Consider the following 23,942-nt stretch of genomic DNA (forward strand, 5'->3'; position numbering starts at 1 on the left):
ACCCCAGGGGCCATCCCATGACACACCTCGGCCACCCGGATCCAGAACTCCACCACTTGGGCCCTGTCCTGGGCCGTCATGGTCATGGTCCCGAGGCAGGAGGAGATGACCAAGCTAACCATGGCATCGAATTGCCTGATGACCATTTGGACATTGGGGGCCAGGAGCTCAAAGCCTTCCATCAGTGGCTGGCTCTCTAAGTAGGCCTTGAATTCGCCGTATTCAATCCTGCTGTACAGCTCCTGGGGATGACAAGGGGTGTCATCCAGCTCTGCCCCTGGTGCCCCTGTTCCCAGGCAGGGTCACCGGTCAGAGCTGGGGCCCAGGCAGCTGGGGACGTGCTGTGAGCCTTGTGGCCGTCCAGGCTTCAGACCGCATCCACTGAGGCACCCAGGACCGGACGCACAGGACCCCACAGTGGTGGGGAACGGAGGGGCTCTGCTCGCAGGCACCCTCACTCACCTCCTCTCTGCAGCACAAGGCAGCTCACACCTGCCCATCCTGGGGCATCTGCCTCCCATTCTGCCACCCCGTGGATCCCGCTCCCCACTCAGGTGCAGTTTCCCCAGAAACACCTCCACCCATGGCCTTTGTTGGTGTCTGTGTCTCCCACGCCATCAGGTCCATGGCAGGGGCCTCTGAAGTGCGGAGGCTGCGGAGCCAGCCAGGCCAATGGCCCAAGGACCTAAGGCCCTGGCAGCACCTCCCTGAGCACCCCTCTCCTGCCCTGCCCTGCCCTGCCCCTCCCAGCCCGGCTAGGCCCTGCCCACCTTCTCTCCGTTCCTCCTCATTGGTCTGCAAGGATCCCTAAGTGCCAACCCTACTGTCCTCCCCATGGTCAGGGAGGGCTTGGGGGTGAGGGGAGTCTCAGGGCACATGGTGAGTCCGTGGGGAAGCTGGGACTTGGGCCCAGATCACAGGAGTCCACGCCAGGGGACCGCAGGTCTGGGGCAGCCCGTGACACAGGGCAGGCCCACCCCCGACCCTGAGAGCCTGCTCAGCTCACCGCACAGATCAGGGTCAGCTGCTCGGCCACCAGGTGGGCGGGGAACTGCAGGATGGTTCGCTCCTCCGTCGGCATGTCCGGCGTGATAGCAACACAGGCGCTGGTCGGCTCCGGGTCTGCCTCTGGCTGTGCCAGGCCCGGTGCCATTCCTGCAGGTGCCACGGAACTCGGGCTCGAGGGCTCATGGGGCTCCAGCTCGGGGCCTTGCCTCGGAGCTGAGGCCTCTGCTGGGATGTCCTCCGGCACTGCAGGGGCTGAAGCAGGTGACACCGGCCGTAGCTCCAGCACATTGGTCTGAAGGACCTCCTGGACTCGCTATACCCACAAAGCCAGTCTTCTCTGTATCTCTGGGGAGTCTGGACGTGGCTCTGGCTCTGCAAGGCCTGGTACCTTTACGGCAGTTGCTCTGGGCCCCATGCCCCAGGGCTCATGGGGCTTCAGCTCGGGGCCTGGCACCGGGACTGAGACCACTCCTGGGATATCCCTGGGGCTCATGGGGTCTGGACGTGGCTCTGGCTCTGTAAGGCCTGGTACCATTATGGCAGCTACTCTGGGCCCCATGCCCGAGGGCTCATGGGGCTCCAGCTTGGGGCCTGGCACCGGGGCTGAGACCACTCCTGGGATGTCCCAGGGGCTCCTGGGGTCTGGACGTGGCTCTGGCTCTGTAAGGCCTGGTACCGTTACGGCAGCTGCTCCGGGCCCCTTGCGCGAGGGCTCATGGGGCTCCAGCTTGGGGACTTGCCCCAGAGCTGAGGCCTCTGGTGGGATGTCCTCCGGCTCTTCAGGGGCTGAAGCAGGTGACACCGGCCGTAGCTCTAGCACATTGGTCTGAAGGACCTCCTGGACTCGCTGTACCCACAAAGCCAGCCCTCTCTGTGAGTCTGGGGACAGCTGCATCTGCCGTGGTTCTGGAGCAGGACACAGAGAAAGGGTCACCCCGGGGTTGATTCCCCGCACCTTACAATGACAGAAGAGCCCTCACTGCCTTGAAGGGAAGCCCAGTCCGGGAAGCCCACCCTAGACGGTCCCCTGGCTGCAGCCCCTCACCTTCCAGCTCTGCCACCGTGGGCCCCAGGTGCTCCTCCTGGACCAAGTGGTGGAGGACTTGGCCCTCGAGGGTGGATGAAGGCTGGCTGCCATGGAGGACGCTGGGCACATGCTCGGGCTCCCAGGCAAGGCGCCTAGCCTTTCCCATCCAGGGGCTGGGGGAAGGCCTGGGGGTGACAGAGTAAGAAGCCTGGTCTTACCCGCCACACTGCCCTCCCTGCCCACCCTTGTGTGGGCCTGGCCGCTGTGCACTCCCCTGCCTGTCCAGGCACCTGCCCCTCCCCCTTCCTGACCCTGCGTGTCTGTCCTGGGACCCCATCCTCTCCCATCCTCCCGAAGAGGAAGTCTTCAGTCCTCAGCCCGCCCATGGGAATCCGAAGATGAGTGCCCTGCTGGACTCCCCCTGCCCCAAGCCCCAAACTCCCCCCCCATTCTGTGAGATGGGCAGTGCCCGCTCTGGACCCAGTGAACACTCACATTTTCAGTTCCTCCTCTGGTCCCTTGCCATGCCCCCTGTTGCTTGAAGAGGCCGTGAGGGCATCACTTGTGACACTCCCTGGCCTTGACCTGCGGATGATGCCTGAAGTGACTGCCCGAGTCCACCTGGGATGGGGTCCCAGTATTGTGTGTGCTTCCTTCACTCAGTTATGGTAAGTTTCCCCAAAGGGTCTGTGCAAACTGGGCACTGCATACCTATTGTAAGGAAGTCCTACCAGAACCTGTCCAGGTACCTCTCCTGTCCCCAGAGGTCCCTCATGTGGCCACAGTGAGGACAAGGACCTGGCCCAGCCGCAGGGAATCGTGAGCCTCTGTTCCAAAGGCTGCTTTCCATGTGCTTTCCCAAATGAGCCAGGCTCCAGGCCACTGACGGGTGAGACCAAAGGCTTTCATTGGGTACAGAGAAGTAAGCCCCGAAGCAGCCCAGCTTGGCCGGCAGTCCTCTCTGCACTGCCGGGCGCCAGGGGAGCCCCTCTAAGGCGCCTCCCATGTTCCCCATGGTTACCCTAACAGGCTGATCACCAGCCACCCTGCCTGTCAGAGGAGCTGTGGCTCAGACACATGTGGGGACATGCAAGACACACAGCGGGCTGTGGGCAGAGGCCCGACTGTGCCGAGGAGGGGGTGGGTGCTCACCGGGGGAGCAGCTGGCCCGTGGCCGGCTGGTCAGCATCCCTTGCAGGGAGTAGGGACCAAGAAATGTTCCGGCTGAAGGTTGTCGCTGAAGACAGCTTTCTTCCCCTGAACAGTCCCTGCTTCCCCTTCACAGCTGCCAGCTGGTTGGTGTCCTCGGGAGGGAGTGTGAGCTCAGGAGCGCTCCGGCTGGTGTTTGCAGCTGGTTCCACTCATACCGAGCACTTTCTCCCCTTCCTCCTCACTCCTGTCCGGGGAGCCCTGCACGTGGGGACCTCAGTCCCACGGACAGTTGGCTCAGGTTCACGCTGAGGGGGGCAGCAGGGATATAGTCAGTGGGAAACCCAGGACCCACCAGGACGAGGGAGGCTTGCAGCTCACCCGAGATCCCCCAGCCCCCTGGGATGCGAACAAGGAGAGGCACGGGGTGCCCCCGGGAACGAGGTTCCAGGCCCTCTGGAGTGGGACTGTCGGCCACTCTCGTGGGAGGGCCCTGGCAGATTGGCAGGTGTGGAACGGGGTCCTGGGGTGTAGACAGCCTGCCCCAGGTCAAGGAGATGGAGTAGGTGAATCCATCCACCAGCTCCTCCACGCTCTCCAGGTGGAGCTCTGCAAAGCCATCACCTGGTAGCTGGGGAGGAGGCACCCACCGTTGCATGGACCTCCCCGCAGAGGGCAGTGTGGGCCCCCAGCCCTGCCCCCGAGAACAGGCACACAGGGTGGCCTGCGTAGACATCCAGTCGCTCAGGGAAGGAAAGGTCACCCCCGGGCTCAGGGTTGACATGTCGGTGGAAGTACCTGGTCCCAACACCTCCACATCCTGAATGATGAGACCAGAGCGGTGTCACTAACTGCCCCCTCCTCTCCAGCCTTCCGTCCCACCCATGCCCCACGCCCACCGCACACAAGAAGGGCCAGCAGGAAGGTCAGCCCGGGATGGGTCACACTGGCCTGGCACTGGGGTGGCCCGCTCTGGGCTGCCCTGCGTTACCTCGGGGCTCCTCGGGAGACATGGACAGAGGCGGTGGAGGAGGTCACTGAGCCAACGCCCACGGTGAGCAGAAAGACTCTCCCTCTCGGCTTCCCTGACTCCTACGCCTTCAGAAGGATCCGCAGAACAAGAAGGTTCCGCAAAACAAGACCACATGTTGCTCTGTCGAGCGCCTCCGGTCAAGTGAGCTGGACTGGGGTCTGCAACCAGGAGCCGGGTCACAATTGAGGTTCTCCTGGGCGTGTCATCAGTGACATCACTTCTTCAATGGTCCATTTCCTGGGCCCGTCCCTGCATTCAGACACGCCCACATGCCTCTCTGGGCTGCTGACTGCCCACCGTCCTGGCCCTTGCCATGCACGACTACACAGATCTCCGCCAGAGCCCTCCCCTCACTCTTTGGCAATGTCTCTAGGGTCCCTCCTAATTTGATGCAGATATGTTTTGTTGACGTGTGCACCCTGAATGTGGAAGATGAAAACTCCAAGGTCGGTATTCTTTGCTCCCCTGAGCTGGGCTGGGTGGGACACTGCCGGAGGGCAATCAGGGACAGCATGAGAAAGGGCAAGGCGGTGGCAGAGGGTGGACAGGTGCAGGGGACTCAGGCGGAGAGCCGTCATTCTCATGAGCCCGGGATCCCTGATTCAGAATCTGCTGTCACTCTTGAGACAAAGTCTCGTTTTAGAAGCCACTGAGGGTGCTGGCAGGGCCAAAAGAATTAAAGCATGGAGGATACCATGCTGGGAAAGTGAAGGACAAACCTAACCCTGTCCAAAAGTTTGCTGAGTAATGGAATATGGTTCCTGAGACCGAGGACTTCGGGAATACCTTGCGGGGGAGGCAGGGGAAGAGGGGAGGAGGAGGGGAGTCATTCGGAAGGGAACTTTATCTCCTTCCAACACTACTGTGCTCGACAATCCAACGTCTCCTTTATAAAGAAAAGGAATAATAGGAGACATAACATTCATGCTTTGAAGTGGTTAGAGGCAGGGGGTGGGGGTAGCTTGTAGAAGTCTCAAAAAGCAGCTGTTCAGAAGAATCACACCCTTCACTCCACAGGATGCTGCTGGTTGCAGTTTGGAAGGTGACTTAAACCTGGAATATCCAGAAGAAAAAGAAATTATTGTAATCAAGGACACTGAGAAGCAAGACAGGTCTAAGGTATATTTAGCCTCTGAGTCCATCCTTTCTAATTTTCGGAGCCCAATGCTGAGTCTGAGGATTCTGGTTCAGAGATAGTAAAAGAACTATTGTCAAAACAGGCCCATAAATTTGGATATTACGACATTCTTGAGAATACAGGCCTAAGTTCAGAGTCACGGTAAGTTTAATGCCCTGGTTTCTAGCAATAGCACCAGTCGTAGAGGTTCAGAATGTACTTTACTGATTTCAGGTACCTACTCCAAACAGAATCTTGCAATTCTTATCTTAAGAGAGATAAGAGCTTATAAGCAAGATCCTTTGCAATGTCCTTATCTGGCTGGTAATTGACTTGTGTGCTCCACGTGCCCAGCACCCAGCAAAGAAGAATGAGGATACGCATCAGAGAGAATCCACAGGGACTGGTAACTGCAGCGGCCTGGCCCCCACCCAGCTGTCTGGGAGGCCTTCCGGGCTCTGCGGCAGCATAAAGAGAGGGGCAGTCAGGCTCGCGCACCAGTGTCACACAGAATCCTTTTGTTTTTGTGTAAATATCCTAAAGTATACCTGTTAGGCTCTGGTTTGGTTGGGTATTGGAGCCCATGACAAGTTACCCCCACAGTCCTACGAGCCTGGAGACTTCTGGGTGCAGATGTGATTCTAACACAACCTACCTCCGCAAGAATAAAGCTTGGTATGAGCCCTTTTGTACCTGCTGTGTTCTGTTGTCATTATTCAGTCTCAGGGAATCCAGAGTAAACTTGCCTGGAACTGAAACCCCCTTCGGCCTGGAGCTACACCATGGGATCCTGAGAAACAGTCACTCACTGTTGTATTGCAGCCACTCAGTTTGGGGTGATTTGTTACAGAGCAATAGATAACCAGAACACCAGGTCCTAGAGGATTTTTCTGGGCATAGGAAAATGTGAGAAACTGAAAGAAAACAAGAAAAGGAAACCACAAAATCCTCATCCTCAAGAGTTTGATTCATATTGTCAAGGTTTTGTGAAAGTTCCCATTCCTGAAGCATCCCTGTTACATTGTGTCTAGAAAAAGATTTCCTGGTCAGATATTCCAGTCTGGGAAACTGCCAAAACTGGGAAATCTCATACTGTGAATTCAAGAAGTTGAATTCACCGTGAGCAAAATGATCTCAACAATAGAGAACTTTTCTGTGATGGCTTATGAGTTGCTGGGCTCCTGTTCTTAGAAGAGCCCTACAAGGTCTGTACAATTTTATCCCATTTCACAGTGAAGCACGGGCCTCAGAGGAGCTGATTTGAACAGCCAAGTCACCCAGCCAATGACGTGCTGAGATGCAGAGCCAATTGCAACTTTACCAGGGCTTTCATTTATCCCAGCACTTCCAAAATACATCATCCTTGACATTTTGAGCCAGGTCATTGTGGTGGGGGCTGTCTTTTGCATTACAGGACATTTAGCAGCAGCACCCCTGGCCTGAACCCATTCGATGCCAGTGGCACCCCTTCCCTGAGTTGTGATAATTAAAAATGTCTCCAGATAGATGGCTGGTAATTACAGGTATGCTTTGGTTATGTAACTATACTCCTATTATGTTAATGTGTGTGCGCAATTTAAGTAGTAGCTTAAAATCTATACATGCTGAAGTTACTCTACAAGAAGATATGTCAAAGAAATAATCAATCTTCCCATGTTTTCTCCCGCCTGCTACTTCTATAGCTTTTCTTCTTCCTTCCTAATTACAACGAATTCTTAAATAGAATTCGTGCCTCATATCAAATTTACCGAGTATCATAACTCCTCCAAGTGGTAAAGATACCTCAAGACAAATGCTGGGCATAGAAGCTACAGGGCATAAATATGCAAAGAAATAAAAAGCTAACCATTTCAAACAATAAGGCTTCTCTCTCACTTACCAACTTCACATTTCCCTGTATGGCCCCGGAAGATGACTGGTTAGCCAGAGACGGGTAAGATTCCTCAAGGGAGGAACAACCTAAGACAGGCACAGTCGCAGGGGGGTCATCAGGTGAGAAATTGGGGATCAACAGAGGTGAGGCTTAGAACCTCACCCTCCCTGTTCTGAGAGAAATCTTCTGCATATGTGGATGTTTTATTGCCCTTGTCTAGCTTGGATTAACACATAGTCTACAGGCACATACCTGATCATCTACATTTGCTCTCTTACAACACTAAACTATGTTTTCTACCTTTATGTTGTATCTACCTACCACTTCAGCATTTTATTAAAAATAATAAAGAGAGAAATGTGGTATCCACATATAAATCAAGTATAAAAACCAAATGAGTATTCATATTTGAACTGACTGTTTATAGTTCATAATGCATGAGCAAAACCAAAAGTTTCTGTGATGACTGCCCTTGTACTGTTCACCATGTAACTTATTCACTATGTAAGAATTTGTTCTCCATGTAAGAACTTGTTCGTTATGCTTCAGAAGATTGGAGACTGACGAAAATTAGGCTTGGGGTGGATTAATGATTGTGCATTGAGCATTGACTCCCGTATACAGAATTTTATTGTTGTTAACAACCATTTGATCAATAAATATGAGAGATGCCCTAACAACAACAACCAAAAAAAAGTACACACTTCCAATTGTAAAATAAATAAGTAACCGGGATGTAATGTATAGCATAAGGAATATAGTCAAAATATTGTAACAACTTGGTATGGTGATAGCTGGTACCTAGAATTATCATGTATATAAATGTTGAATCACTGTGTTGTACACCTGAAACTAATGTAATGTAATACTGTGTGTCAACTACCCTTCAATAAAAAATAATTATCTAAAAAAAAAAAAAAAAAAAAATGTCTCCAGATGTCACTAAGTGTCCCCAGAGGGCAGTTGAGAACTACTGTTCTAAACCTTTATTCTGTTGTATTGGGTTGAATGGTGCTCACCATCCCCCAGCCTGAGACTAACCATATTTGGAAAAAGGGTTTTTGCAGGTATAATTAAGGGTCTCAAGATGAGATCATCCTGGATTAACTAGGTAGGTTCTAAATCCAATGACAGGTGTTAAATTTTAGGAGACAGGAGAGGAGAAGAGAGACACACAGGAGAAGGCCATGTGAAGACAAATTCTTGGAACTTTAGCAGAAAGTGGAGTGATGAAGTGATGTGGCCACAAGCCAAGCAATGTCCAGAGCCACCAGGAGCTGGAAGAGGCAAAGAAGGATCCTCTTCTAGAACTCCAGAGGGAGTTCCAGAGGCTATTGACACATTGATTTCAGAAATGGGGGTGTGGAATTGGGAGTCAGAGAAGGCATCCAGGAAATGAACAGGTTTTCCATTGTGTTGACCAGGTACATCGACAGGAAACACTGAAAAGGAAGGATTTCATTTCTGGGTCTTGTCACTTCCATGGGAAGGAAACCTGAAACGTGTGTTTGTCAGCGAGGTGGCTCACCTGGTGCTTCCTGACTGGGAAGGGCTGTTGGGTGAGGTGGTCACAGACACACTATTTGCAGTCTCTGCATCCCAGGGGGCCCGATATCCAAAGCTCCTCCTTAAACAGACTTTCATTATTATTCAGGTCCCAGGAGAGTGCAAACCCTTGAAGACCGAGACTCTAGAAGGGAGACATTCACGATGGCTTATTCCCTACCCTGCAAGTTCAGGTGTTCACCATCCATTTCTCCCCATTTCACGCAAGTTGTAAACACACTAGCTTTCTCTAATTGGACCCAGTCTGCATATTTTTGGTAGAAGGTATGGCATCTAATGTAATAAGAGATATCAGGAAAATGATTCTGATTTTCAGTGTGAAAACATAGCTAATATTTTCTGTAAAAAATACATTTGTAAGTACTGCTAAATAAAAGTAAAATGCAAACACTCTGGTGTTTCATTCAAGATCCCCTGAATATTCTTGTATCTTAATCTTCATTCTATTTCATGCTGCAGGTTCTGATCTATAATTTTTAAACATTTCTTACCATCATCAATACAGACATATTTGAGATTTTCAGACACTTTTCCTATTTCATCTCAATAGATTCAGGGTACATTTTTTATGCTTTATGAGATCATGAGTTAAAATTTTTGCACTTCAATTTAATATAGTAATGAGAAATTATGATTTCACAGGCAAAGCACTTGTATGCTGGTGAATCCATACTGTCAGTGGAATGAAAGATCTCAACCTTAATTCCTAATTGAACATGTTAGTCCATTTTATTCATCAGTACAAACTGTTCTCTTTTTAAAAAATTTTTATTAGAATATCATTGATATACAACCTTGTGATGGTTTCATACAAACAACACGGGTTTTAACATTCACCCATATTATGAAGTCCTCATCCCCTCTATTATGGTCACTGTCAGCATAGTAAGATGTTATAGAGTCATTAATTGTATTTTCCATGCTGTACTGCCTTCCCTGTGACTTACTTATGTTGTGACTGTGAATTATAGTGCCCCTTAATCTAAGCACTTCTCCATCCCCACTCACCCTGCCCAACACCTCCCCACTGGTAACCACTAATCACTTCTCAGTGTCTGTGAATCTACTGCTCTTCTGATCCTTCAGTTTTTCTTTTATTTTTACACTCTACAAATGGGTGAAATCATTTGGTATTTATCTTTCTTTGCCTGGCTAATTTCACTAAATATAATACCCTGTAGCTCCAACCATGTTGCTGTAAATGGCAGGATTTCTTTTTATGCTCAATGATCTCACATTTTGTCTATGTACCACATCTTCATTATCCAGTCATCTATTGATGGACACTTAGGTCAATTCCGTATCTTGGCTATTGTAAATAGTGCAGCAATAACCACAGTGCTGCATATATCTTTTCGAATGATGGATCTTGTTTTCTTCATGTCAATTCCTAGGACTGAAATTCCTGGGTCAAATGGAATTTCTATTTTTAGTTTTTTGAGGAATCTCCATACTGCTTTTCACAATGGTTGTATCAATTTACATCCCACCAACAGTGTAGGAGGGTTCCCCTTTCTCTGCATCCTCACTGGTATTTGTTGTTACTTGTCTTTTGAATGTTGGCCGTCCTAACTGATGTGAGGTGGTATTAATTTGCATTTCCCTGATGATTAACGATATGGAGCATCTTTTAGTGGGCCAGTTGACCATCCAAATTTCTTCTTAGGAGAAGTGGCAGTTCAGAACCTCTGCCCATTTTTTAATCAGGTTATTTGTTTTTTGGATGTTGAGGCATGTGAATTCTTTATGTATTTTGGATGCTAACCCCTTATTAGATAAATTATTTGTGAATATATTCTACCATACTGTAGGGTGCCTTTTTGTTCTTCTGATGGTGTCCTTTGCTGTACAGAAGTTTTTCAGTTTGATGTAGTCCCACTTGTTCAATTTTGATTTTGTATCGCTTGCCTGAGGAGATGTGTTCAGGAAAATCTTGCACATGTTTATATTCAAGAGAATATAATTTTTGCCTAGGTTTTCTTCTAAAAGTTTTATGGTATCATGACATACATTTGGGCCTTTGATCCATTTCTAGTTTATTTTGGGGTTAGACAGTAATCCAATTCATTCTCGTACATGTAGTTGTCCCGATTTCCCTGCACCAGTTATTTGAAGAGGTTGTCTTTTCCCCATTTTATATTCATGGATCCTTTATTGAATATTATTTGAACATATATGTGTGGGTTTATATCGGGGCCCTCTATTCGTTCCATTGATCTGTGGCTCTGTTCTTGTGCCCGTACCAAATTGTCTTGATTACTGTGGTTTTGTAGTAGAGCTTGATGTCGGAGAGTGTAATCTCCCCAGCTTTATGCTTCCTTCTCAGGATTGCTTTGGCTATTTGGGGTCCTTTGTACTTCCATATGAATTTTAGAACTATTTGCTCTAGTTCGTTGACAAATGCTGTTGGTATTTTCATAGGGATTGCATTGAATCTGTAGATTGCTTTAGGCAGGATGGCCATTATGACAATATTACTTCTTCCTATCCATGAGCACGGGATGTGTTTCCATTTATTGGTATCTAATTTCTCTCATTAGTGTCTTGTAGTTTTCAGAGTATAGGTCTTTCACTTCCTTCGTTAGGTTTATTCCTATGTATTTATTCTTTTTGATGCAAGTGTAAATGGAGTTGTTTACCTGATTTCTCTTTCTGTTAGTTCATGATTAGTATATAGGAAAGCAACAGATTTCTGTGTGTTAATTTTGTATCCTGCAACTTTGCTGAATTAAGTTATTAGTTCTGATAGTTCTTTGGTGGACTCTTTAAGGCTTCTATATATAATAAATAACATGTCCTTTGCAAACAGTGTCAGTTTAACTTTTTCCTTGCCAATTTGGACGCCTTTTATTTCTTGGTGTTGTCTGATTGCCTGTCTAGAACCTTCATTATTGTATTGAATAAAACTATTGAGCATGGGCATCCTTGTCTTGTTCCCTGATCTTACAGGAAAAGCTTTCATCTTCTCACTGTTAAGTATGATGTTGGCTATAGGTTTGTCATATATGGACTTTGTCATGCTGAGGTACTTACCTCTATACCCATTTTGTTGACAGTTTTTATCATGAATGGATGTTGAAATTTTTCCAGGATTTATTAAGGTGATCATGTGATATTTGTCCTTCTGTTTGTTGATGTGGTGTATGATTTTGATTGATTTACAAATATTGTACCATCATTGTATCCCTGGAATAAATACCACTTGGTTATGATAGATGACCTTTTTGATGTGTTTTTTGGATTTGGTTTGCTAATATTTTGCTGAGTATTTTTGCATCTGTGTTCATTACAGATTTTTGCTTGTAATTTTCTTTTACTGTGGTGTCTTTGTCTGGTTTTCATACTAGAGTGATGCTGGCCTCATAGAAAGAGTTTGGCAGTATTCCCTCTTCTACTTTTTGGAGCACTTTAAGAAGGAGGACTCTTCTTTAAGTGTATGATAAAATTAATCAGAGAAGCCATCTGGTGTGGAGTTTTATTCTTAGGTAGTTTTTTGATTACCAATTGAACTTCATTGCTGGTAATATGTCTGTTCAGATTTTCTGTTTTTTCCTGGATCAGCCTTGCAAGGTTGTATTTTTCTAGAAAACTGTCCTTTTCCTCTAGGTTGTGCAATTCATTGGCATATAATTTTTTTTCACTTTGTTTTGGTATCATTAATCTTCAGTTACATGAGCAACACTGTGGTTACTAGACTCCCCCCATTATCACGTACCCACCATGTACCCCATTACAGTCACTGTCCATCAGCACAGTAAGATGCTATAGAATCACTACTTGCCTTCTCTGTGTTGTATAATCTTCCCCATGCCCCCCCTATGTTATGTGTGCTAATCATAATGCCTCTTTTCCCTCCTTAACCCTCACTTCCTCCCCAATCCCTTTCCCTTTAGTAACTATTAGTCCATTCTTGGGTTCTGTGAGGCTGCTGCTGTTTTGTTCCTTCAGCTTTCTCTTTGTTCTTATACTCGACAGATAAGTGAAATCATTTGATACTTGTCTTTCTCCACCTGGATTATTTCACTGAGCATAATACCCTCCAGCTCCATCCATGTTGTTGCAAATAGTAGGATTTGTTTACTTCTTACAGCTGAATAATATTCTATTGTGTATATGTACCACATCTTCTTTATCCATTCGTTTACTGATGGACACTTGGTTGCTTCCATTTCTTGGCTATTGTAAGTAGTGCTGCAATAAATATAGGGGTGCATATGTCTTTTTCAAACTGGGCTGCTTTATTCTTAGGGTAAATTCCTAGGAATGGAATTCCTGGGTCAAATGGTATTTCTATTTTGAGCATTCTGAGGAACCTCCATACTGCTTTCCACAATGGTTGAACTAATTTACATTCCCACCATCAGTGTAGGAGGGTTCCCCTTTCTCCAAATCCTCGCCAACATTTGTTGTTATTTGTCTTTTGGATGTTGGCCATCCTAACTGGTGAGAGGTGATATCTAATTGTGGTTTTAATTTACATTTATTTGATTAGTGATGTGGAGCATCTTTTCATGTGCCTTTTGGCCATCTGAATTTCTTCTTTGGAGAAGTGTTCTGTTCAGATCCTCTGCCCATTTTTTAAATTGGATTATTTGCTTTTTGTTTGTTGAGATGTATGAGCTCTTTATATATAATTTTGGATGTCAAGCGTTTATCGGATCTGTCATTTATGAATATATTCTCCCATACTGTTTGATGTCTTTTTGTTCCATTGATGGTGTCCTTTGCTGTACAGAAGCTTTTGAGCTTGATATAGTTGCAGTGTTCATTTTTGTTTTTGTTTCCCTTGCCCGGGGAGATATGATCATGAAGAAGTTGCTAATGTTTATGTCCAAGAGATTTTTGCCTATGTTTTTTTCTAAGAGTTTTATGGTTTAATGACTTACATTCAGGTCTTTGATTTATTTCTAATTTACTTCTATGTATGGGGTTAGACAGTGATCCAGTTTCATTCTCTTACATGTAGCTGTCCAGTTTTGCCAACACCACCTGTTGAAGAGGCTGTCATTTCCCCATTGTATATCCACAGCTCCATTATTGTATATTAATTGACCATATATGTTTGGGTTAATGTCTAGAGTCTCTGTTCTGTTCCACTGGTCTGTGGCTCTGTTCTTGTGCCAGTACCAAATTGTCTTGATTACTGTGGCTTTGTAGTAGAGCTTGAAGTTGGGAAGTGAAATCCCCTCTGCTTTATTCTTCCTTCTCATGATTGCTTTGGCTATTCATGGGCTTTTGTGTGGTTCCATATGAATTTTAGAACTATTTGTTCCAGTTCATTGAAGAATGCTGTTGGTATTTTGATAGCGATTGCCTTGAATCTGTAGATTGCGTTAGGCAGGATGGCCATTTTGACAGTATTAATTCTTCCTACCCAAGAGCATGGGATAAATTTCCATTTGTTAGTATTCTCTTTAATTTCTCTTAGGAGTGAGTGTCTTATAGTTTTCAGGGTATAGGTCTTTCACTTCCTTGGTTCGGTTTATTCCTAGGTATTTTATTCTTTTTGATGCAATTCTGAATGGAGTTGTTTACGTGATTTCTCTTTCTGCTAGTTCATCGTTAGTGTACAGGAAAGCAACAGATTTCTGTGTATTCATTTTGTATGCTGCAACTTTGCTGAATTCAGATATTAGTTCTAGTAGTTTTGGAGTGGATTCTTTATGATTTTTTATGTACAATACATGTCATCTGCAAATAGTGACCATTTGACTTCTTCTTTACCAATCTGGATGCCTTGTATTTCTTTGTGATGTCTGATTGCTGTGGCTAGGACCTCCAGTACTATGTTGAGTAGAAGTGGGGAGAGTGGGCATCCCTGTCTTGTTCCCAATCTTAGGTGAAAAGCTTTCAAATTCTCGCTGTTAAGTATGATGTTAGCTGTGGGCTTGTCATATGTGGCCTTTATTATGTTGAGGTACTTGCCCTCTATACCCATTTTGTTGAGAGTTTTTTTCATGAATCAATGTTGAATTTTGTCGAATGATTTTCCTGCATCTGTGGAGATGACATACGATTTTTCATAGTATTCTCTAATAAGTCTTTGTATTTCTGTGGTGTCTATTGTAATTTTTCCTTTTCGTTTCTGATTCTGTTTATTTGTGCATACTCTCTTTTTTTCTTGTTAAGTGTGGCAAAAAGTTTATTTTGTTTATTTTCACAAAGAACCAGCTCCTGGTTTCATTGGTTCTTCCTATTGTTGTATTCCTCTTAATTTTATTTATTTCTGCTCTAATCTTATTATGTCCCTCCTTCTACTGACTTTGGGCCTGATCTGTTCTTCTTTTTCTAGTTTCATTAATTGTGAGCTTAGACTCTTCATTTAGGATTGTTCTTATTTCTTGAGATATGCCTGTTGTGCTATCTACTTGCCTCTTATAACTGCCTTTGCTTTATCCTACAGGTTTTGGGCTGTTGAGTTGTTTTCATTTGTCTCCACATATTGCTTGATCTCTTTTTATTTGGTCGTTGATCCATTGCCTATTCAGAGGCATCTTTATTCCATGGGAAAACATTCATTACAAACTTTTCATTAGTGAACTTAATGTGTCCATGCATTGATCAATTAATTTTTCTGTATTAACTTTTTATATGACCTTATATGCTAAAAATACGACGTTTTCTGAGAATTTAAACATAGAATCATCATATGATCAAGTTATTCCACTTTCAGATGTATTCACAAAAGAAACGAAAGCAGGGACTTGAGCAGGTGTTTGTCAATCCATGTTCATAGCAGCATTATTCAAAGTGGCCACAAATTAGAAGCAGGCCAGCTGACAACCAGCTGATGAATGGATGAATAAAATGTGGTATACATACAGGGATTCTGCAAAAAAATGGTGGTATAAGAAAGCAAGACGGAAACCTCCGCCCCAAATCACATAGAACACAAAAGTACAGCAAATACAACTAAACCTAAAAATGACCTGAAGGCTGTAGAACATACTGTCTACACATAGGGTAGAAGAGAAGACCTCACAGAAAAGGGTAATGTGGCAAAGCCAGGGTCTGCTGGGGCCCAAACCCTCCCCTCCTCCCAGCCCACAGATGGAGGAAGCAGAGCAGAGCAGGGAGGGAGCAGAAGCTCAGAACCCCTGTACATCTGGCCCTAGAGATCTGCTCCAGGAACCCAAACTCCCATGACATGGTGCTCTGGAGATTAGTGGGGCTAGAAAGCAAAAATGGACAGCAATCAGAGAGGCGGGGTTCCAGTGACTTGTGGAGAATGGGTATGCACTACCAGACCTCTGAGACAAAAGCAAAGCAAGCAGTTTGAAGGACTTCCCAGCCATGAGAGGAGTGCTAGAGGGCAAAAGATTACACAGAGTTCTCTTCTCAGGATAGAGGGCAGGTGGACAATACCTCCCTGGCCCGCCCTCATCCCAAAAGGTCGGAAACTCTCAGGAGCTGCAGATGCTCCATCCCCCTTACTGGCAATGCAGCCCTGAGGCTACCCCCTGCAGTGCACAGTGCACATCCTGCCACTCCTTCTTCCCAGCAGGTGCTGGTCTGCTCACATGCCTCCCCTGCCATTGCAGCAGGCTGGCCGGAGGGTGGTTCTGCCCTCAGAAGCTCCTGCAGCACAGCACTGTGGCTCCTCCCAACACATGAGGCCCACTTGACCTGGCAGTGGAGGCAGGTGCTATAGCTGAGAGGGCAGGAAATCCTTCCAGCTGAGCTCTGTCCACCTGGCAGGTGCTGGTCCTGCTTGCCTGTGACCCCTGCCATTGCAGCAGCCTGGGTGGAGGGCGGTTCCACCCATGGCAGCTCCAGCAGCACATCTCTGAGTATTCTCCCTGTTGACGGGATCAGCTGATGGCCCACAGAGCCCACCTGAAGTCAGATCTCTGCAAGTGAGACAGAAGGGTGCTATACCCACAGCACACCAACAGCTGTGGCTCCTACACATGTAACTGAGCTTCTAGACACTAGAGGGTGCCTCCTACACAAAAGTATTATTCCATTGGAAACAAACAAAATGAGAGCACAGGAATTTGGTCCTAACAAATCTACAAGGGAAAATACCAGAAAGAGGGCTTAGTGAAATTGAAATCACCAATCTTCTTGATAAGGACTTCAAAGTAAAAGTCATAAGCATACTCACGGATCTACAGAAAAATATTCCAGAGCTCAGGAAGGACCTCAACAAAAAGATAGAAGACCTCCAGAAAAGTGACTCAGAACTGACAAATACAGTATTTTAAATGAAAAATACAACAGAGGGAATTAACAGCAGGCTTATACAGGTTGAAAAAGTTGTAGGGTATCTCGAAATTAGGGAGCATGGAAAAAAAGAAGCCAAAAAACAGAGAAAAAAACAATTTCTTGTGTGACAAATATTAATGGAACAATATTCACATTATAGGTGTACAAGAAGAAGAGAGACAAAGGGATAGAAAGTCTCTTTGAGGAAATAATTGTTGAAAACATCCCCAATCTGGGGAAGGAAATAGACATTCAAGTCATAGAAGCACAAAGATCCACCAACAAAAAGATCCCTAGGAAGAAAACACCGAGATATATAATAATTGAAATGGCAAAGATCAAGAACAGGGAGAGAGTGCTGAGAGCAGACAGAGAGGAAAAAGATCACTTATAAAGGAAACCCCATCAGGCTATCAGCAGACTTCTCAGCAGAAACCTTACAGGTCAGAAAGGAGTGGCATGATATATTCAATGCAATGAAACAGAAGGGCCTCAAACCAAGAATACTTTATCTGGCAAAATTATCATTTAAATTTGAAGGAGGGAGTAAACAATTTCCAGATAAGCACCACCAACAAACCATCTCTATAGGGTATCTTACAAGGACTGCTCTAGAGGGGAGTGCTCCTATGGCTAAATAGCTGCCACCAGAGAACATAAACCCACAGTAAAAGTAGTAGACCGATTAATTACTAAAGAAATACAAAATTAGATCAACTACTCACACAGTCAGTCAAGGGATACACAGAGTGAAGAATATGATACCGTATATATAATGCGAGGGGGAGGAGGAATGGGAGGGAAAAAAGTACCTTAAAAAAAAAAAAGACTAATTAGCAATTTAAGATGGAAGCTTTGACCCTTTGGTAACCATGAATCCAAAGCCTGCAATGGCAGTAAGTACATAACTTTCGATAATCACCCTAAATGTTAATGGTCTGAATGCACCAATCAAAAGACACAGAGTCACTGAATGGATAAAGAAGACCCATCTATATGCTGCCTACAAGAGACTCACTTCAAACCTAAAGACACACACAGACTGAAAGTGAAGGGATGGAAAAAGATATTTCATGCGACTAATAGGAGGAAAAAGCAGGAGTAGCAGTACTTGTATCAGGCATAGATTTCAAAACAAAGAAAGTCACAAGAGACAAAGAAGGACATTATATAATGGTATAATGTTCACTAGGCATTTGGGATGGCTGCTTCCCTATGCTGTGAGGCCAGGTGTTTACCATCCTTTTCTCTCTGCATTGCACCCACGTTGCACGTGTGCAAACATCAGCTTTCTCTATTTGGCCATAACCACCATAAATATCTATGTTCCCAATATAGAAGCACCTAAATATGTAAAACAAGTACTAACGGAACTAAAGGGGGAAACAGAATGCAACACATAGATAGCCAATTAATATTCAATAAAGAAGTCATGAATACACAATGCAGAAGACACTCTCTTCAACAACTGGTACTGGGAAAAGTGGAAAACTACATGTAAGAGAATGAAACTGGATTATTATTTTTTTTTTATTTTGTTATCATTAATCTACAATTACATGAAGAACATTATGTTTACTAGGCTCTCCCCTTCACCAAACCCCCCCCACAAACCCCATTACAGTCACTGTTGAAACTGGATTATTGCCTAACTCCATACATAAAAGTAAACTCAAAATGAATCAAAGACCTGAATGTAAGTCGTGATACCATAAAACTCTTAGAAGAAAACATAGGCAAAAATCTATTGAATATAAATATGAGAAACTGTTTCCTGAACACATCTCCTCGGGCAAGGGAAACAAAATAAAAAATGACAAGCAGGACTACATCAAATTAAAGAGCTTCTGTTCAGCAAAGGACACCATCAGCAAAACAAAATGTCTTCTACAGTATGGGAGAATGTATTTGTAATTGACTTATCTGATAAGGGGTTAACATCCAAAATATATAATTTAGAACTGGTTTCCTGATATCACTAACTGGATTGGATGCCACAGCTTCTACCGAAAACATGCAGAGTGGGTCCAAATAGAGAAAGCTGATGTTTGCACACATGCAAGGTGTGTGCAATGCAGAGAGAGAAAGGGATGGTAAACACCTGGCCTCACAGCACAGGGAAGCAGCCATCCCAAATGCCTTCCTTCTAGAGTCTTGCTCTTTAAGGGTTTGCACTGTCCTGGGACCTGACTAATAATGAAAGTCTGTTTCATGAGGAGCTTTGGATGTTGAGCCCCCAGGGATGCAGAGACTGCAAATAGTGTGTCTGTGACAACCTCACTCAACAGCCCTGCCCAGCCAGGAAGCAGCAACTGAGCCATCTCCCTGCCGTGGTCCCTGCTGACCAGAAGCCTGGGATTTCACTGTGTCTGTCTGCCCTTCACAGAGGCAGACCTTCTGTCTCCATTGTTCAGTTTCCAGGAAAATATCAAGCATCATCCCGCAGTGATGCCAACCAGGTAATATAATGTCCACTAGACAATGCTCTGACATGAGGTCAGCATTTAGGAGACACGCATCAAGACAAGTTGCTAGGAGTGCCCCTCCCTACAGGGATCAGCTTCACCTGAAGCCACATACGTGCACCCATAGAAGAGCCTTGGTGTCATGTTGGCTGCCTGACTGTGAGGACTGAGGAGGAGGAAATGCAGACCCAAACCCACAGAGCAGGCTGCCTCCTTTGTCTACTTGTCCCTCTTTCTAAAATGATCAAATATTTTGAATTATAAGATAGCACAATCAATTTGAAATGTCACCATTAACCCCTTTCCTGAATTAGCAAACACTGACATTCTACTATATCAGCTTGATGCCTGTTTTTTTACTTCCCCTTCATTCCTGACTCCCTCCACAGAGGCAGCACCAATGTGACGGTGTTCCCCAGCATGCGATCGTATTGGGTGATGGATTGGAAGATGCGATTCTGTGGGTTCATGACAGTAACTTTACCTCAAGGGTAATTAAAATTCTAACTGGAGTTGATCTCAGTTAACCAAATCTCAGTGAAGAAGAATTGCATGACAAATAAAATTTGGGTCTTACCCTTCAAGATTATAAGCCTTAGTCATTTCTTAGATTGTGATAGTCTGAACCACTAATGAGAGGAATTTAGTCTACGTGGGTAGCCACCTGAGTTCTCCAGCCGCCTAAAGCAGCTTCCCTTTAAAACAACTTCTGAGAATCCGCTTTAGCTGGGTGGGCTGGTCTGGTGCAGTCCCTCTAATGTGCTCTTTGGAGAGCTTGCCTTGGAGACGGTGAGTTGTTGCTTCTGCAGAAGGATCAAGTGACTAACCTTCCATTCGTATCTCACTGCCACAAGCAAAAAAAATCTCTCGACCTCCTTAGAAGCTGGAAGAAAGATGATGTCCTCCAGTACATTGGACAGTTCAGCCCGCAAGAATGTAATTAATCATTACCTTCTGGGTCAGCTCCTGAAACAACTCCTTTATCATCATCCATCTTTTCCTAGAAGGGATCTTTAAATTCTACTTTTGTTAAAGAAAGAATAATATAGCTGCTTTTTGGGGGGAAGGATATGAGTTTTGGGAGAGCATCTTTTTTCTTTTGAGAGAGAGATTTTAAAATACCCACAAGTATATTTGTACAAATCCTAAGGTGTTTGAGGATTCCCGTGTCTTCAGAGAATTATCACTGGTATAAACAATAATGGACACTTGCTGCCAACAACTACTGTTTCTTTATTTCTTCCTACAACCCCAGTTTTCCATGTGGGAATTTATGTTTCTTGGCAAGCTGGTTCCATGCCTGGCTTCGGAGCTGGAGCCTGAGAGTGTAGTAAGACAGTCAGTGGGTTTAATTCCACTGGTCTCAGTTCAGCTATGGGCAGGTAACCAAAACCATTATAATTTCAGACTGAATTTGTGGGAATGTAGGGACAATTATATTTTCTTTTCTGCAACATGGAGATGGAAAAACATAGCCTGTGGAGCTGCTGACAGCTCTACTCTCAAGACCAAAGGGGCCAATGCCAGATAAAGCAGGCCGTGCTGAAGGCAGTGGTGAGACAGAAAGGTCATTTCTGAGGGGGCATCAGTGAGCTGCTGGATCAAGCTTTTCCTGAGCAAGTTTTAAGTTATATGAATCCCCAAAATTACCTTTTCATTTAATCTGTTTTGATGGGCTATTGTGTTATTTGTAACTTAGAACAACCTCACTAATGTATAAGTGGCCTCAAAGAGCACATGAAATACTGGATTTGTAAGATCTCTTGAAAACTACAGGGTGGGGGACATACTTTGTTGAGGATGATGATGCAGTTGTTCCTCTCTTACAGCCTAAAGGAGAGGAACTTTGTCTACCCTGCTGTTCCCAGAAGAGCCTCGTGGAGGAAGAATGCCATTTAATGGTGCAGAACCGTCAAATGATGATAAACATGCAAACATGGAGGTATGGTCCCTTAGGGAGTGAGTGATGTGGACCGTTTTCTCTCTGGTACCAGTGTACTGTGGCATTCCTTTTCCATGCAGTCATTTGTGTAAAAATTAATTTAACAGACATTTATCAAGCCCCTGCTTCAGCTGCTTGGAATATGGAGAATAGCAATAATCACCATCCTTATACTCAACAACTCAAAAATCAGTGAGAAGAGGGTAGGAGAGCTCCAGGAAAACAATTACAACTCAATGTAGCAAATCTGTATACAGAGGACAATTAATGGAACAACTCCATTTATAGTCTAGGACAGTGGTTTCCAAGTCCATGGCTGTTTATTTTTCCTGCAGCAAAATGAGAAAATTAAGGATAACCAAATGAGTGAAATTTTCAGGAAGCTCAATTAATGAAACTGAAAAGCTGCCATTAATCCTGGGATTTATTTTTTTGTTCTAATTTGTCCTCTGTGTTATGATAGGTATATGTATGTGTGTGACCTTACTTGCCAAAGTAAAAATGGACAATCTTATATTAGGACTCCCTTATTTTTTTTAATTTTTATTGAGGAGTAGTTGACACACAGTATTACATTAGTTTCAGGTGTACAACACAGTGATTCAACATTTATATACAAGATAATTGTAGGTACCAGCTATCACCATACCAAGTTGTTACAATATTTTGACTATGTTCCTTATGCTATATATTACATCCCGGTTACTTATTTATTTTACAATTGCAAGTGCGTATATATATATATATATATATTTTTTTTTTTTTGTGAGGACATCTCATATTTATTGATCAAACGGTTGTTGACAACAATAAAATTCTGTATAGGGGGGTCAATGCTCGATGTACAATCATTAATCCACCCCAAGCCTAATTTTCGTCAGTCTCCAATCTTTTGAAGCTTAACGAACAAGTTCTTCCATGGAGAACAAATTCTTACATAGTGAATAAGTTACATGGTGAACATTAAAGGGGCAGTCATCACAGAAGCTTTCAGTTTTGCTCATGCATTATGAACTATAAACAGTTCAAATATGAATATTCATTTGATTTTTATACTTGATTTATATGTGGATACCACATTTCTCTCTTTACTATTATTATTTTTAATAAAATGCTGAAGTGGTAGGTAGATACAAGATAAAGGTAGAAAACATAGTTTAGTGTTGTAAGAGAGCAAATGTAGATGATCAGGTGTGTGCCTGTAGACTATGTGTTAATCCAAGCTAGACAAGGGCAATAAAAAATCCACGGATGCAGAAGATTTCTCTCAGAACAGGGGGGGTGAGGTTCTAAGCCTCACCTCTGTTGATCCCCAATTTCTCACCTGATGGCCCCCCTGCGACTGTGCCTGTCTTAGGTTGTTCCTCCCTTGAGGAATCTTACCCGTCTCTGGCTAACCAGTCATCTTCCGGGGCCATACAGGGAAATGTTAAGTTGGTAACTGAGAGAGAAGCCTTATTGTTTGAAAAGGTTAGCTTTTTACTTCTTTGCATATTTATGCCCTGTGGCTTCTATGCCCAGCATTTGTCTTGAGGTATCTTTACCACTTGGAAGAATTATGATACTCGGTAAATTCGACATGTGGCACGAGTTCTATTTAAAGGTTGTAATTAGGTAGGAAGAAGAAAAGCTATAGAAGTAGCAGGTGGAAGAAAACCTGGGAAGATTGATTATTTCTTTGACATATCTTCTTGTAGAGTAACTTCAACATGTATAGGTTTTAAACTACTAATTCAATTGTGCGCACACATTAACATAATAGGAGTATAGTTATAGAACCAAAGTATACCTGTAATTACCAGCCATCTCCAGTGAAACCAAGAAAACCAGTTAGGCACCTTAGGCATTTGTGAATACTTATCTATGATATGGTGAATAATGTCCAACTGAACTTGAACAGTCTGAGAGAATTCAGATAAATTAAAACAACCCATTCCTGGGGACTGTTCACATCCCATATGTTCTTTTAACAGTAAATAGTCTGTGGTTGTAAGATTTTGGAGTGCTACAATTTGCACTTCTCCTAATTCTTGGTTGAGTTCCAACAGTATAGATCCAGTCAAATTTGTTGTTTTGCTCTATGCATAGGCCAGCTTAGATATCTCCTTCTTTCCCATGGCAAGTCCAGGAACTGGTGGGATGAGTGCATCTACACCTGTGGCAGTGCATGGATCTTTGTTGGGGTTTTTTTTCTTTTTGCTGATCATCTTCTGTCATGAGTCTTCCCGAGAGTGCTGATGTTGGAAGTTCTTTTTCATATCGTATCTTAGTTCATTTTCGGGGTAGCCAAATTAGGCTTTGATCCTCTGTATAAACACAAACAGACCCTTTGCCTACACTTTTATATGCCCTTTATATCATTGTGTAGAACTCATTGGAGGTCACCACACAGGAACTGCTTTTTTTTTTTCTTTTTTATCATTAATCTACACTTACATGACGAATACTTTGTTTACTAGGCTCTCCCCTATACCAGGTCCCCCCTATATACTCCTTTACAGTCACTGTCCATCAGCGTAACAAAATGTAGAATCACCACTTCTCTTCTCTGTGT

At 44.5% G+C, this 23,942-nt stretch overlaps 1 protein-coding gene across 4 annotated transcripts in view; it reads left to right on the plus strand.

Moving 5' to 3' along the window:
- Window positions 1-2,430, plus strand: part of LOC130680390 (heterogeneous nuclear ribonucleoprotein A/B-like) — a 36,675-nt gene extending 34,245 nt beyond the window's left edge. Inside the window, exons 3-5 of one of the 4 annotated variants that reach the window (XR_008993384.1) lie at window positions 297-554; window positions 1,258-1,881; window positions 1,977-2,430. Coding sequence is in view for 2 of the 4 variants with exons in the window: in XM_057490782.1 (XP_057346765.1) it covers window positions 297-642 (346 nt within the window). In the remaining 2 variants the exon portion in view is untranslated. Of the gene's footprint in view, window positions 1-296; window positions 1,014-1,257 lie in introns of those variants that run through there. The other 3 variants (XR_008993385.1, XM_057490783.1, XM_057490782.1) reach the window with 3 other exon arrangements.
- Window positions 2,431-23,942: the final 21,512 nt, after the last annotated feature.

Source organism: Manis pentadactyla, chromosome 13 (genome assembly GCF_030020395.1).
Source record: "Manis pentadactyla isolate mManPen7 chromosome 13, mManPen7.hap1, whole genome shotgun sequence".
NCBI classification, from domain to species: domain Eukaryota; kingdom Metazoa; phylum Chordata; class Mammalia; order Pholidota; family Manidae; genus Manis; species Manis pentadactyla.